Raw genomic sequence first — 17,545 nt, 5'->3', positions numbered from 1 at the left:
TGACTCCAATTTATGATATTTCTTAATTTGACTACAGTAACAATTCTTGTTTCACATTTATAAAAGAAAGATGCCTCTTCAAGTTATATATTCTACTCCAAAAGAAAGTGTTTATTTATGTTTGAGTATCAAATATGGCTACAAAAAGGCTTAGGGATACTAGGAACTATAGTGAAAACATAAGGAACTCCATCTTAGATAGAAGAGTAATAAGTTTGTTTAAGAAAGCAGAAGAACTTTCTATTATGTGTGATATAGAAGTCACCATAATTATTTTAAGGCCAGGGAGTATCCAACCCATTACTTGGAAATCTGCAAGTCTGGCTCAAGGTGTCTTAACAAGGTATTTAAGTTGTGAAGCAAATGAAAGGATTAAAAATTTTGTCAAACATGAAACCTATCTTCAATGCAAAGCGGAAAAGAAAGAAAAACAAATTAGCAAATTAGAGAAAATGAATGAGGAGAAGGAAATGGAACTCCTCTTCAACCAACTAGTGGAGGGAAAGAGTATTAATGAACTTGATGCAAGACAGATGAAAGGTTTGTTAAAGGTGTGTTCTGCTAAAACGGCTAAAATAAATTAATGAAAGAAACAACTGAAACAACCTCTAAATCCTCCATCCAACAACGAAAATGTCACCCTATCAGCAAGTCCAATGGGAGATTTATTCAATGACTCGTGGTTTATTGAGACTATGGCTACATTAGGGGATGGAAGCATTATAGAGTCTGCACCAACAAAAGCCAATGACACCAATGTTGGAGATAATGGACATTCCAAGGATCTCGATTGAGAATATAATAATTATGTTGTTCTATTATTGTTTTTTCATGTTGCTTTTTTCATAGTGTGTCTTAGTTTGTTGCATTTTTTTATCACATTTCGTGTTATCGTACTTTTATTTATTTATGAATGTTATGTTGGAAAAATAAACTAATGTTGTTCAATCAACAAGTTATTTGTGTCAAACTTTTGGACAAAGTTGAATCTTTATATTTAGTTTTATTTATTTATTTCTCTTCAGTTTAGTAGCTTATGGTGTTTGATACAAAAGGTATTTCATGTGCATATTAAGATTTAGGAATTTCACCCTTTATGTAGCAACCTCAATCTTTATGAATTTTCCAAAATAAATATTCTAGTCTCAATATTCACCAATTTTTAGTCATCTCTCTCTCTCTCTCTCTCAAGTCTTAATCTTTATCAACTTTCCGAAATAAATATTCTAGTCTCAACATTTAGTCGATTCTCACTCTCTCTCTTTCTCTGTCATCGCAATTGTTAGTGGACACACAGTGGAAATTTGGTGGTTGTTCTAACCCTGGGAACAATTTCAAGCAATTGTTAGTTACTTCTGAACTTGAAATTTCCAAATGAAACTAGAGAAAGAGTAGGAAAAGCTTCACATAACATTCGAACTAGCATATGACGGGGATAAGACCAAAGGATTTAAAGCCCATTATTGTATTTTAACATGATTTATGATCTTAAGGATATGACATCCAATGTAATCACAAGAAAAAAAAATTAGTTTTATGTGTGGACATACTTACATTTTATTGTTGTTTCTTTGATTCTCTAGTTAGATAAAGGCATTTTATTGTAGTTTAATACCGAAGATTCGCTCTCCAAAATTAATTAAAATATATTTTAAAATGAAAGATGTCACTAAGCAAAGTATTTTTTGGTCAATACCTTTTCTATTCCACCTCGAGATGTAACTTAAACAAAAAGACGGTGTAGATCTAGTGGTGTTCCTTCTACGAGAGGGAATTTGTAATAAGCAGGACTTCCATCACAAGGACATTATACATTTGGCACAAATGACTCTCCTCGTTACACAAATGTGTACATTATGTACACCAACCTGATTGACCTCAAAGACAGAAAAACAAGCAGGTTGTTGTACAAAATGACCTAGTTGTTGCAGTTATGAACTATGAATCACAGGGACTCCCAACATTGCTTGGTTTAAACAGGTTGGATATGGCTAAGAGTGTCAGCTTCAATTTTCAACCAAATATCAGTTACTTAAAACACCAAGCGAACTGGCCAACAAAAGGTAAGCTATTCTATAGGTACGAATCCTAGGGAAGAAATCAACGAATAGTCACATTTTGCAGCAGAAATTTAGCAGAACACTTTTATATGAGACATCCAACAAGTTCAGTGGAATCGAAATGTAAAAATTTCGATTGTATAAACTTATATATTTAAATATATGTGTGTGGTATTTAGATATAAAAATTGTGATGTCTATTCTCAGTTGGTTTAACCAAACTATGAAACTCTCTCCCTCTTAATAGATTCGGCAGGCAGAAAAACATTTCATTACTTAAAATTGAACATAGTTAGATCTTCTTATGCATTGAGTTAGCTTTCTAGACCTATGTCACCAACTTACTTATGCCACAACAACACCACCAGAAAACTACATTATACCAGAGCGAGGGGAGAAAGAGAAATCGAGTGATTTCATGGCTACAGAACCACACTTATCTTTATGTTCATCGATTGAGATTTGTTTCAAATGGCACTCTGAGCTATAAAATGCCTTCTCTCCTCTGCATGAGCATCACATAAGAAAAAAAGGTGATATTACTAAACTTGTACTTCATTCCCCAAGCTTGAAAAGACAGGGATAATAAATATTTTCCCTCCAAAATATATATGTCCTACTATATACCTAAAATTCTCCAAATCAAAAGCACACACAATTTGTTCCAGTGTGCTAGTCCTGAAGGAAGAAATCAAGTCGGCGACAAAAAGGAGCAGTCAACGCATCGCCGAGCAGCTTCACGAAGTAGTGATAGATCGTCCAAAGTTATAGAAACCAAGGATGCTGAATGCCAAGGTGAAAAGGCGATGGAAGAGATGAAAGGACGGCCCGCCGAGCAGTTCAGCGAGCCCGACTTACTTTGCTAAATGTCCATTTGTAGCTTATTTTTGGCGACTATAAATTAAGATTTTGAACATTTAGTTTAGCATATTTTGACATCTATTTTTCATTGAAACAACTTTAGAACACTTTTCTCTGTAGTTTTTCTTAGCTTTGAAGAATTGGAGAAGTTCGATTTGGAGAATTTGGAAGTGGGTTTCAGAGATTCAACAAATTCAAGCATTGTAAAGGCAAAATCACTCTTACCCAGTTGATGGATAATCAATTTGGTAACTGTTTTTACCTTTTTATAATGTTTGGCTAAAACCCTAATTCTTGGGTTATATCATATGATTATGGGTTGAATTAGTTTATGAGTATTGCTAATTACTAGTTTAAGTGTTATTTAAAAGTGATTTTAATCATTAATCGTGGTTTAATTTAAGAATGGTAGTTGCAAATGCAGTTCTATATTTGTGTTCTTGGCTTGCTCAAGAGAGAGGTTTTAGAACTAAGATTATTGATTGATAGTTTGTGGGTAATGGGTTGATATGGGTTTAGCTTGAGAGAGTGAATCCTAAAACCAATCTCACTCATTTAGCTCGAGAGAGTGAATGAATTAAGGTGTGGGTTGTTCTTCATTGTCATGCTTGTTGATGTTCGAAAGAAATCACCTGATTCGGGGTAGTTGTTCGAGAGAAAACTATATCCCTTACAGTCTAGCCTACTCGCTGATATTAACTATTAACTAGTAGTTGCAATTACCGATATGCCTATATTTTCCTATAATCGATCACATGCCGAGAATCCTTCTCCCTATTGTTACTTCAAATTGTTTGTGAGTGTTGTGTAGTTGATAATTGAAAATTAAAACCCCCCATTTGACATCCGTGTCACCCCTTTAATTTTTTTAATGTCTTTTCCGATAATATTCCTATGGCTGACTAGACCGCATTCATACTTCTTAATTGAATTTAAAACACGTACCGCTCCCTGTGGGATTCGACCCCAACTTATTTGGTTGGATTTTATACTGATTTACGATCGTTTGCACTTAGAATTGGAAGAAGTGTGCTTGAAACGTTAAATCAGGATTCACTCTTTCGAGCTAAACCCATATCAACCCAATACCTACAAACCATTAATCAAAAGCTTTGGTTCCAAAACCTCTCTCAAGCAAGCTAAGAACATAAAATTAGAATTGCATTTGCAACTACAATTCATAGATTTAAACACAACTAATGATTAAACCCACTTCAATATAGCATTTACATTAGTAATTAACAATACCCATAAGCTAATTTAACCCATAATCACATGATCACACCCCAAGAATTGAGGTTTTAGATAAACATTATAAAAAGGTAAAAACAATTACCAACTCGATTAGCCATCGGCCGGGTAATACTCTCCAAGCCTTTACAATATTTTCCAAAGGTTAAATTCAAAGATCCACTTCCAAATCTTCAAGTTTGAGCCTCAAAAAGCTTCAAAGTCTACAGTGGAACTCTACAACTCAAAAGAAAACTCTTCTCAATGACTGCATAATTGCAAGATAATAAATTTACGATTCAAAACTCAATTTATAGTTACGCAAAATTTGGCCTGAAAAACCATTGGGCGAGATAAGTCGGGCACGCCGAGTGGTTCGACGATCCGCCCTTTTCTCTCTTCCATCGCCAAATTGCATTGGTTCTCAGCATCTCAAGTCTTGTAACTTTGGGTGATCCAGTGTGTTGTCGCGGAAACGATCAGTGATTCGCCGACGGCCCATTTCTGTTGCCGACTTGGTTTCTTCCCCAGGACTTGCATAGTGGAGAGCCACTTGACGATTCGTCGAGTGGTCTTGGCGATCACCAAGATCGCTTTTTCTCTACTTCTTCAACTTGGTTTGCTCTTTTATGCTTAGTAATGTCTTTGCCTTGCTCCTTAGCTTATATACCTGAAAATCAAGGCTTTAATATCAGTTTATAGTACAAATTAGGCATTTGAGGACACTAGAACTATCAAAACAAAGCCCTAAATGAGCCCAAATCTTGGACTCATCAAGGTCTGTGTCAACTGTCAAGTAAGGGAATTGAGGTAGATCCTAAGAAGACAGATGCGGTCAAGAGTTGGCCTAGATCTCTAACTCCGTTCGACATTAGAAGCATTTTGGGGTTGGCCGGTTATTCTAGAAGGTTTGTTGAGTAATTTTCTTCCATTGCTTCTCCTTTGACGACTTTGACTCAAAAGAAGGCTAAGTTTGTGTGGTCGGAAGGTTATGAGAAAAGTTTCCAAGAGTTGAAAGATAAGATTACTTTCGCTCCGGTGTTGACCTTATCGAAAGGTATGAATGGTTTTTTGGTGTATTGTGATGCCTCTAGAGTTTGGTTGGGATATGTGATGGTAAGGTGATTGCCTGTGCTTCAGGGCAACTTAAGATCCATGAGAAGAATTATCCTACCCATGACCTTGAGTTAGCGGCGGTTGTGTTTGCCTTAAAAATATGGAGGCATTATTTGTATGGGGTCCATGTAGATGTTTTCATTGATCATAAGAGTCTAGAATATGTGTTTAGTCGAAAGAACTTAAATCTTCACCAAAAAAGGTGGCTAGAAATCTTGAAGGATTATGACATGAGTGTCCTTTATCACCCCGGTAAAGCTAATGTGGTAGTGTATGCTCTTAGTAGATTGTCAATGGGTAGTGTGGCTTGTTGACACCCAATTTTGGACCTCCACAATATAAATTAATCATCGAGCTTCTTAAATTTCGAACGATTTGAAATAATTGACTTTATAAAATTCAAAATATTTTCAAGTTAGTTTTATGTAATTTTGTCACTTTTTGGAACTTTTAAATAATATATATATTTTATATTATTAATTAGCATATTTTATAAATATTTGAAAATCATCTCAAAAAGATTTTGTTTTAATTAAATATTTGGTTAATTAGTTTAGTTATATAATAGTTTATTATTTTTAAATCATTCGGTTTATTATTAAGTTAATTATTTTATTTCATTAAGTTTAAGAAGCTCCTTAATTAATCTTATTTAAATTCATCTTAGATTTTAGCCGAATTTGCATATTAAATTCAATTCGGCTATATTGTGAATTCTATGGCTAAAATTGCAATTCATTTAGCCATTTTGTATTTGCAAATCTAACCCTTTCTATTACAAATTTTCACTACCATTTTGCCCCACCCTTAAACCCATTTGAAACCAAATTTTGGACCTGAATTCATTAATCACAACAGCCCACCCATTTCGTAGCCCAAATTCAATTCTAATAATACCCAACAAACATACAGTGACATAGACATACAACAACAAATAGTACAGTACACTACCCCACCCCGACACTCTTCGTTCCTCTTCTTCCTTCGTGAACCCAGCCAGAATGCAAAACCCAGATGCCCAAAAAATGTTAATCCAGCCCAAAACTTAGACCAGCAGCCCAGCAAATCGACCCAGACATCATCCTCTCCCTCTCTCCCTTATCCTCTTCATACAAAAATCTTCCAGGTGTCACAATCTTGTAGCTCGTTTGTCCTTTGCTCAAATCAGATGACCATGGTTCTTTTTCCGTTGAGGAATTGTACAAGGTTGGTACAAATTTGAGCTGGCCAGCCTTATCTTGGGGGGGATTTTTGAAATTCAATTTTGAAATTTTACCCATTCTCCCTCTCGATTCCCCCTCAAACAACCCTAAATTCCTCCTATATAAACTCTTGTTCTTCTTCATTGTTGGGTGTGGGCATTTTTTGGTAGAAAATCCATCAAGAGTTTAGTTTACGAGAGAAAGAAAGATTGAGTAAAAAATATAGAAAGGTCTGACTATCATTTTACCTACAAAATAATATATTAGAAAAGAATTTGGAATAGTCAAATTTATATCAAAGAAATTCTTGGAAATTTCCTAGTCTAAAGTTCTGAGAAGTTCATTGTTTGGATTTTCCGTTTGGACTCCTCGTTTGCTGTCCGAGTCTGGCTCGCGTGATAGGAGTCTCCTTGTAGTGGTGAAATTGTTCCTCGCTCGTTTTGGTCTAAGTCGCTGCCCGAAAAAAGGTAGCAAAATCTCCACAGCCTTCTCTTCTTCTTCTTCTATTTTTGATATGTCTCACTAATGTGTTGTTGTGGCACTAATATTTGAACCTGAAAATGGGTAGCTCTAATACGCTATAGATTTCGTTCTTGAGTGATTTACTCTTAGTGTTAATTCAAAAATTTTCCAATTTGTAGTCATTGTTGTCGTCTCTCTGCTTCTCTGTCCGAGTTTACCTTGTTCCTTCTTGTATGCTTGCTTGAATGTTGATGGACCCGCTTGTTGTACTGTCTTCAAGCTTTCTTTTGTTACCAGTTGACACCATATTCGGAATAGTCAAAAGGCTTAGGGGTTAGGTGTTGTTGTGGTTGTGTGGTTGTGATTTCTTTGTTCTCATTTTGATAGTCTCGATTCTCCGCCTTAAGATGACATTAACTCTAGCATCAGTGTTTAAATCTTTCTATTTTCTTAAAGTCGTGTCTTGAGTTGGTTTGAACTCGAGCTTATCATTCGTATCTTATTTTGTTTTTTAAACGGGAATTTAGCTTGATGTTGTATCATGGTTGATATATTTTCTGCCCTAAAAATATAATCTTATATTGGTAGTAATGTCTTGATTCACTTGTTCTACGTGATGGCATGAGTCTTGGGTCATTTTCTTTGAAATGGGATGAAGAATTAGCTAAGGTAGGACATTAATTGATATACGTTGCTTATGTGTGATTATTTTTTATTATGGTAATTAGTTAGTCTTGGGGTCAATGACACTTTGAATATATAATGGTTATCTTGTTTCCCTTGTTATGCTGTAGAGTAGTTGTAAAATGATAATGGTCTTCTCTTAAGTAATTGCAAGTGTTGCCTCTATTTAGTAAGGAACGAGTTTGAGTGTTTCATATGCATAGTAATTTGAACTGCGTCATTTTCTTTTTCACTTGAGATGATCTGATTAGTGTGGGTTTGGTCCTTAACTTTTGCCATGACTTAGTAAATTGTTGACCCTCTTGAAGACATTTATATAAGTTATTAAATGCTTGCCAAAGCTACTATTGGGATTGGTAAAAATGTGAGCATAATACATATAATTTTACATGTGTCATTATGTTAAATTATTATTCGAATTATGTAGTTATGTGTTTTAAATTGATGTTAACCATCTTTGGAGAGAATTATGCTAATGTATTTCTTATTTTTCTATGTTGCATGTGAAATTTGTTGGAGTTTACCACGAATTCCTATCTTCCCTCTTGCATTTCGGGAGAGCCATAAAGGCTCAAATTCCTCTATTCGAGTCAGCCAACCATCGAAAGTAAAGAATAGAAACCAAAAAATTGACGTACAGGTGTTCGGGACAAGTTAAAGGGCTTGATACACTCAATATACAATGATATACATCAGTTGTATGCATTGAATATTGCATTGAAAATGGGTTGAAAGAGCCTTCAAATTTCGGATTTGTATCTTTGTAATTATTGGGCCAAAAGCCCATTTATCCTGATTATTATCTTGTTAGAATTTAGGACAGAGAAGATGGGCCTAAGGCCCAAAGAAATAAAATTCAATCTAGTCTAGGACAGGTACAAAAGGTGGCAAGAATTGGGCCAAAAGCCCAAAGAAAGCATTTCAGCTTTGATGCTAGTTATTAAGACAGGTGCAAGTGGGCAAAAAGGTTCAACATGAAATTAGGCCCAATGCCCAAGTACTGGCCCAGACGGACAGAAAACCAGACTTGGGCCCAAATCTCTTTCTCCTCATTACTTATGTTTTATATTTGTTTAATTGCCATTATTTGCTTATTTGCTAGTCAAATTTTAGGGTTTTCGTAATTCAATTCCCCAAAGGATAACTATTTTGAGTAAACTATTTAAAATTAAATAAACGTTTGTTTTCTATTTGATTTTAAGAAAATTTGCAAAATGTTGCACCTAAGTAGTATTTCAATATCCCCATTTTTCCTTTTAAGATATTTTAAAATTTTAAATGGCTTACTTCTTAAATAGTTTAAGTGTACATGCTTTTATTTTAAAATCAGTTAGCCAAATACTGTAATTACCAGATAATCGCATGTTAGCGGATGTTCAAGGTGCTTTAACACCCTTCCTAGAGCATTAATATGAACCCCAAACCTCCTTTATTATTTTCATTAGATTTTCTATTTTTTAATCTTTTGAAAAAATAGTTTTCTTAATTTTTCTTTAAAAATTAAGTGGCGACTCTTAAAACCAATCTAAGTCTATTTTTAAATAAAATAGAGTGGCTACTCTTAAAACCAGTCTAAGTCTATTTTTAAATAAAACATGGCTCATGTAGATGAAGAAAAGAAAGAGTTTGTTCTTCATGTTCATATGTTCGCCCGACTAGGTGTTCAACTAGTGGATTCCACCAAGGGTGGTGTCATGGCCCATAATGCTTCTGAATCGTCCTTTGTAATGAATGTGAAGTCTAAGAAAGATCTTGATCCTATTTTGGTTAAATTGAAAGAAGCAGTGCTTACAAAGTCTGTTGAGGCTTTCTCCCAAGGGGGGAGATGGGGTGCTTAGGTACCAAGGTCGGTTATATGTTTCGAATGTTGATGACTTAAGAGAACAAATTTTAGAGGAAGCCCATAGTTCTCGGTATTCTATTCATCCGGGAGCAACCAAAATGTACCATGATCTACGGGAAGTCTATTGGTGGAATGAGATGAAGAAAGATATTGCGGGATTTGTGGCCAAGTGTCCTAATTGTCAACAAGTGAAAGTTGAGCACCAAAGGCTAGGAGGTTTGTCCCAAGACATTACTATTCCTACTTGGAAGTGGGAAGACTTGAATATGGACTTTATAGTTGGTTTGCCTCGCACCTGATGAAAACATGACTCAATTTGGGTAATAGTGGATCGGATGACTAAATCTGCTCATTTCATTCCTGTAAGGTTTCCTATTCAGCGAAAGATTATGCTAAGTTGTATTTCAGAGAGATGGTAAGGTTACATGGAGTACCCTTATCCATAGTTTCCGAACGAGGTACCCAATTAACTTATCAATTTTTTGAAGTTATTCCAAAAAGGTCTTGGTACAAAAGTTAAGCTTAGTACGACTTTTCTTCCCCAAACCGATGGGCAAGCGGAGTGCCCTATTCAGACTTTGGAAGACATGTTGAAGGCTTGTGTGATAGATTCTAAGGGTAATTGGGATGACCATTTGCCGTTAATTGAATTTGTATATAATAACAGTTATCACTCAAGTATTGATATAACTCCATTTGAGGCTCTCCATGGTAGGAGGTGTATATCTCCTATAAGATTGTTTGAGGTGGATGAAGTTGCTCTCATAGGTCCAAAATTGGTGCATGAGGCCATAGAGAAGATTCGTCTTATTAGAGCGAGGTTGAGAATGACCCAAAGTCGGCAAAAGTCTTATGCCAATGTTAGAAGGAGAGATCTTGAATTTGAGATTCATGTTTGGGTTTATTTGAAACTTGCACCCATGAAGGGTGTTATGAGGTTTGGGAAGAAAGGGAAGTTTAGTCCCATTTTGTTGACCCCAAACGACGGTCCACCAGGACGAGCCGTGGGTTAGACCACGGTCCGTCGACTAGGCTCCATGGGTCACTACTATCAATTATTATTTCAGGGGCAGTTGAGTCTTTTCCTAATTTATTAGTTTCTATACTATGTCATTTTGTGTATATTTAGAACCCCTATATAAGCCTTTTTACCCCCAAATTCACCCTATTTTAATTCATTCTTCCAAAATCCTAAAACAAAACCAACTCCTCTCAAATATTCTCTCTCTAGAACTTTACGAAGAAGAAGAAGATTCAACTAGAGTTTGAAGCTAAGGATCCAAATTCTCCATTGAAGATAGGAAATTGGACTTGAGGTATGGTAGCTTTCTTCCATGGGTTCCTTCCACCCATGAAGTTCCCAAATCTCTATTTCAAATGGTAGAATTCCCCACTTTGCTAGGGTTTTCCTCAAATATCATGGGTTCTTTTGAATATTGATCTTAATGATTGAATTATGTTTAAATATGAATGAATTTGTAATTTAGAATGCTTTTATGATGTTTCCCCTATGAACCTATGCAAACCCCCATGTTTTCCAAATTGTAATCTCATAGAGTTGGGTTGTTGATTATGAAAGATGGGTTTTATGGTCTAAAGCTTGAATTAATAGAATTACATGAAATTATGATAAAATTCCTATATAATGTTAGAATTCTATATTTGGTGATTGAAAGTAGCTTTGAACCTTGAAAGGGCAAAGTATGAGTTTATGCATGATCTTATGAAACCCATATAAATGCTTTAAGGGTGCTTTGAGAATAAAGTGTCAGTGTTGTTGTTGAAAGGATATTGTCATAAAACACTTACAACCATGATGTGAAAGATTTTCTCACATAGAGGTTGAAAGGCTATTCTCACCTAATTGAATTAATGAATAAGAGTTATCCTAATGAACTAAGCTGGGATTGGCAAAATGACATGTCTTTCCATGGATAATGATAATAAGTAAGAAAATACTATTTCGTGAGAATTAAGCTTATCACCGAGTGGATATTGAACTTGAGATGGAAGCTCTCCCGTTAGTAGAGGTCGGGTTTCTAGAAGAATCTCATGAGATGAAAGCTCTCCAGTTAGTATAGGTCGGGATTCTAGTATCAATCTCCTTATTCTATAACTATGTGCCCCCATAGGTTCATTAGCTAGTGTACCCACTTAAGCTAGATGTTCATGGTTCCACCTCAGGCAAGTAGAACAACCCTTTTCGTTGTGGGAGACACCAGGTGATCATATTTTAGCTCACATGGTCTCTATGTCGGTTACGGTTAATTCTCCCACAACAAGTTGACTAATGAACTAAGGTTACTTAAAGATGATTTAACTTGCATATACCATGATGATATGACCAATGTTTTCCAACTACTTCTATTATGATGTTTAAACTTGGGAAATTGCATATTATGAAATGAAATGTCCCTTTTTGCATGTTTTAAACATTTTTTTATGCATAGCTATCATACTTAGTGCATTTTTGTACTAACGCATACTCTTGCCTACATTCTCACAAATGTAGGGTCCGACAGACAGGGTTTCTATTCTAGTACTCTATTGTTCTACTACTTTATGTTATGAGTACTAAGTGGCTTGTATGGAGTCCTTCGGGGTTCTATACGCCTTGTTACATCTAGGGGGTACCCCTGGGTCGTGACATAGGTGTTGATCTATTTTAGTGAGTGTTTTATTGTTGTTAAATCATGGATTTGAGTCATTTGGTATGAAAATAATTTATGGGTTATATGGTGGTCAACTTAACCCTAGCCTTGATCTTCGATTGATGCCCAAAATGGATCAATTGAGGTGGTTAAATGGTTTGATGCTTGCAATTTAGGCTTGATGTCTATAAATTGCTTCAAAGAGTAGTTGTGAAGTAATCTTAATTCCTAAATCTGCTCAAAAGAGACATTTTAATAAAGTAGTTGGTTGATTTGTTATTTTCATTGATGAGACCGAAAGGAAATTCCATGCTATGATATTTTGAGATCGAAAGAAGATTAGTGTCATTAAAGATTTCCTAGTATATCGATGTTTGCTTAGAATTTTTGAGCCTACAACCCTATTTTTCATCAATACTAATCCCGACATCCCTAGATCATCTCTTACTTGCATAAACCCATGTTCTTAGTTTGACAGTGATAATTGATCATATCTAAGTTCTTTCATCAAATTTGGTAAACTAATCCACCCATTTCCTCTAATGATTACAATGAATTGGTTGCATTCTGAATTTCCTAGTTTGAATTCTTTGCACTATATCACTCTCTGTGGGATCGACCCCGACTCTTGTTGGCTATTTTTATTGCTTACGATTGCTTACTCTTCTAATTGTTTTTTAGAATATTTTGAGAATTAAGCTATCCCATATTAACAGCTCCGCTCGAAACTCAACAAACATAACCTAAAAACATGTGAATTTTCTATTACAAATAAAAAACTTTCACTATATTGTTTTCACGTGAGCACACTCTAATCAAAAGAAATATACATCAAGCTCAACAACTAAAAACTAGATTAACTAGAGCTTTATTAATCTCACTTATCACTCATAGAAATAAAAAATATTATTTTTTCATGTATAGTTTTACTAAAATACTTGTTTTAATAAGAGTGACACTATTTTATAAAATTAAATATTATGATTCAAAGTACACATGAAACGCAAAAGGTGCTACGAAAAATAATTTGGAGTTTTTAAAAGAAATTTCGTTATTATGAAAAAGTACCTCCAAAGTTGATGCTTAAGTAATCCGAACCCTATGGATGAAAAACTACCATATATTGTGTTGAAATGTATTGTCACGCCCCGAGGCTACCCCTGGATGCAACACGGGACCTAGGATCACGAGCGACCCCAAGCTAACCTTGTTGGCATAATCATAAGTATAATAAAGATAAACTGAACAATAAAACTGAGTGGAAGCTAAATCATAATAAACTAAAATGATGGGGAATACCAATATACTAATCTAAATATATGAAAACTGTGAGTTTGAATACAATTGAGAAATCAACTCTACGACTAAAGTTGAGACTAACTATGTCTAAAATAAAGCCTATACTGACTAGAAATGTTGGGACATGCCCCAGCTAGATCTAGCAAAACTGCAACTAAAGCTAAAAGCGATAAAGATAGTCATATCACTAGTCCTCGAAGAATGAGGACTCACCACTGATGCTGCTGAACTGAAAATTGGGAACCGATCTCTATTTAATCTAACTGCTGAGGACCTGAACCTATATCATGAGAAGATGTAGCGCAGAGTATTCGTCAGTACTTGAAAGGTACTGAGCATGTAGGATAGAGTAATACTGAACAATATTACATGACTGAATCAATGCATATAAAGCAATAACATGATCTAAACATGATAAGGATACTGGAAATACTGAACATGACTAAACTGAATGCAATGACCAAGTTTATAACATGTTGAGACTGAATAATGATCTATACTAATAACATGGTCAATACAATAGAATCTGACTTAACTGTAAGGGAACTACTAATAACTGACATAAAACCACATGAGCTAAATGTGGAGTCCGATGTATAAGCCCCATCGAGATGACCCAATATACCCGTACATGTATAGAGGCATGATGGAGTGATCACTAAAATGATGCCCACGGAGGGGACTTACAACCTATGGGGCACGTAATTTTGGGACTTGAGGGTTACTGACCCTAGTCCACTCGGTATTAAGCTTTCCATATGATCAACTAGTTAACGTTTTATGATTGTAATACTGTAGTATTGGACCACCACATCCGGGGAGCTCTCTTGGTCACCTCAGGATTGAAGAGCATAAAAGCGGTTTTGCTTTTAAGTATTAGAGTTGGAACAACTTGGAGGAGTTTGCTTGTCTTCTCTCCCCTTAACCTTGAGCATAGGACAATCTCTTATTTTGTGTCCACTCTTGCCACACCCGTAGCACCCATCCGAGCCAACTAAATATTTGCCTTCATCTTTTCTACCACATTTTGCACAATTAGGCCTAGCAACATATGAACCACCACTATTGCCTCCTTGAGGTTTAGGGTTGGAAACCCTATCCTTGTCAACCCTTGGAGTACTAGAGGACCCTTAATTGGATAATCTTTGCTTGAACCTTTGCCGACCTTGCCCATCAAACTTTGTATTGGAAAAGTTCCCTTCACCGGTTCTAGCTCTTTTCACCCCCCCCCCCCCATTGTTGCCTTGGAGTTTCTCTCTCCATTTGTTGGGCATACACCATAAGACGTGAGAGATCCATGTCAAGAAGGAGCATTGCCATACGACATTCTTTTCTTACCACCTTGGATATACCCGTCACATACTTATTCATTTCGTCCCTTGAATCTGCCACCATAGACGGGGCATACTTGGACAATTTGGTATATTTTAGAGAATATTCTTCAACACTCCTACCTCCTTGATGAAGGTTGATAAATTCTTCCACCTTGGCTTCTCTCTTCTCTCGGGGAAATAACCTATCAAGAAATGCTTTCTTGAACACCTCTTAATCTATAGGACCCGCTCCTACCGGTCTATTCTTCTTCCATTAAGTATACCATACTTGGGCCACACCCTTCAATTGATAAGCGGCTAGCTCCGCTTCTCTATTGAAGTCACCCCATAGCATCAATTTTCTTGTAGATCTCTTCTACAAACTCTTGAGGATCTTCTCTCACTTTGGAACCAAAGAACATAGGAGGATTCATTCTTGTGAAATCTCTCAACCTTGAAGCCATGGTGTTCATCTTAGGGTTTTCATGGGCTCCAACATCCCTATTGGCTTGGGCCGTCATGGCTTGAGCCAGTGTTAGAAAATCTGACCTAATCTCCACATTTGTCATAGCCGGAGGATCAATCGAAGCTTGCTCATCTTGAGGAGCTTGATTACCTGAGGAACTCCTTCATTCACATACTCCTCTTCCACCCTTCTTATGTTGGCCCTTCATGTATTCATTTCCTGAAGACACAAGAGAATGATTAGAAGGAAGACTTTATAGAGTTAAACTCTATGACACGACTTAAGAGTAATGAAAGAAGTGTAGTTTCCTAAACATCTTATAGCCTCTCACTCATAAATGTGGCGCGCTTCACACTCATAAACAAGACTCTACTAGACGTGGCTTATGAGACATCATCCTAGAATCATTCTAAACATTTTTCTGTGATTACCAATTTTGTTACGACCTAAGGGTACCCCCTAGACATAACATGGCACATAATACCCCTAAAGGCACTATGTAAGACACTTAGCTTATCATCACATAAGTAAAGAATAATAAAGGGTAAAAACATAAAGTGGAAGTCTAGACATAGTCTCATTTAACCATCTATTACAATCGAAGTCTCAAAAATAGGGTCATAGCCCTTACAGTAGGAAATATGAAAGTCTAGTACAATAAAAGAAACGAAACAACAATATAGCACTTGTCCTCGGATCTATGAGGACATACCACAAGCTTTGGAGAATAGTTAATCCAAGCTTTGAACTAGAAGGAATCACCTCAAATGCCGGAACCTACACTTGGTAGAAAAATGTAGAAAAAATATGGGTTAGTACAAAAATGCACTAAGTATGGTAGCTATGCATGAAAACCTTTAAACATGCTAAAAAGGGACATTTTAAGTGAAAACTATGCATTTTACCAAGTTAAGAATCATTATGAAAAATAAGTGCAAAAGCATAAGATGCAAGCGTATTCAACATATTAATCATCTCATCATAATGGAAACAACCCATAAGAACCATCAAAGCATCCTTGTGCAATGTATGAATACGATCTTATACTCCTACCCACACTAAGGAAAGCTTATGAAGTGAATATAGTTCATAAATCCAATTCTAGTTCATTCTATCATAGTGGGATTAGCCTAAACCAACATAGACCATGAGAGCATAATTATGGAATCCGGTAACTACCCACCCCGAAAAGGGGTTGTCCTACTTGCCTAAGGTAGAACCAAAACTCTTAGCTTACGTGGATCCACTAGCTAAAGACCTATGTGGACACATAGTTTATGGGATAAGCAGATTTCTTCTATAAACCCAGACTCAACTATGGTAGAAAGTTTCCATCTCATGAGACAACTACTTTTGGAACCCGGACTCAACTTGTGTAAAAGGAACCCATTTGGGAAGTCAGACTCAACTAGTGTAAAAGCTTCCATCTTATATTCATGTCGACTCGGTGCTAAGCATTCATTCCCATTGAGGTTATATTAAGTCTTGACTTAAATTGATAATTAAGGAAGAGTGTCTTGACACTGAATCCAACAACTCATGCTAAAGCTCTTAAATTCATTATGGGAGACTAGTCTTCAACCCTTAGAATCACTATATGTGACAAACCTTTCACATTGTATGATATTCATACCTAAGTGTGCAAGTAAGGATAATCATCAAATCAACACCACAATTAGATCATAATATAAGCACTTTACTCTCAAAGCAATCTAATAGTATACACACAAGTCTCATACATATAGCTAGTTATCATGTTTTGCCCTTCAAGGTTATAACTAACATTCAACCAATCAATCTAGAATTACTACATTAGATGTATATGGTAACATGAATCAAATAACTAAACTACTACAAGATAATCTCATACTATTCATCTCACCACAATTCACCCACATCACATAATCACAAATTGGGGACATGGGGTTTCATGGGTTCTTGGAGGAAATTAAACATCAAAACTATAGAAATTCCTTAATTAATACATAATTCAAGTAATCACTTCATTATATTCAGGATTCTATAACATTCTACTAATAACAATCAACATGCACACTTTAAGATCCAATTTGGGAAATTAGGGTAATTCATGGATTCATGGAAGACTTTATCATAAAACCACCATAAAAAATAAACTAAACAATAAAATAAGATAATTAAATCATAAAAATGTTTTTAGAAAGAATCCATGACTTGGACTGAAAACCCTAGGTTTTGGAGACTATTCTACTTTGAAATTAAGAGTTTAAGGACTTCATGGATGAAAAGTTAACCATGAATCAAAACTACCATACCTTAGATGAAGATTCCTCATGAATTTGGGTAGAAAAGATGAGTTCTTGAGCCCTAGACTTCAAC

The 17,545-nt window shown here is 35.7% G+C and overlaps 2 protein-coding genes across 3 annotated transcripts in view; one reads left to right on the top strand and one right to left on the bottom strand.

Annotated features, from left to right (window-relative positions):
• The window catches only part of LOC125829084 (uncharacterized), a 1,125,066-nt gene that overhangs the window by 191,396 nt on the left and 916,125 nt on the right, over positions 1-17,545 (bottom strand). The gene's annotated exons all lie outside the window — the stretch shown is intronic.
• On the top strand, positions 135-794 carry LOC125829082 (agamous-like MADS-box protein AGL36). Its single transcript, XM_049508357.1, is given in 1 exon segment — positions 135-794. A coding segment is annotated over 1 exon segment (660 nt).

Source organism: Solanum verrucosum, unplaced genomic scaffold, assembly GCF_900185275.1.
Source record: "Solanum verrucosum unplaced genomic scaffold, falcon-dt-bn FXZP01000007.1, whole genome shotgun sequence".
Classification (NCBI taxonomy): Eukaryota; Viridiplantae; Streptophyta; class Magnoliopsida; order Solanales; family Solanaceae; genus Solanum; species Solanum verrucosum.
This window is presented reverse-complemented; position numbering and strand designations above follow the sequence as displayed.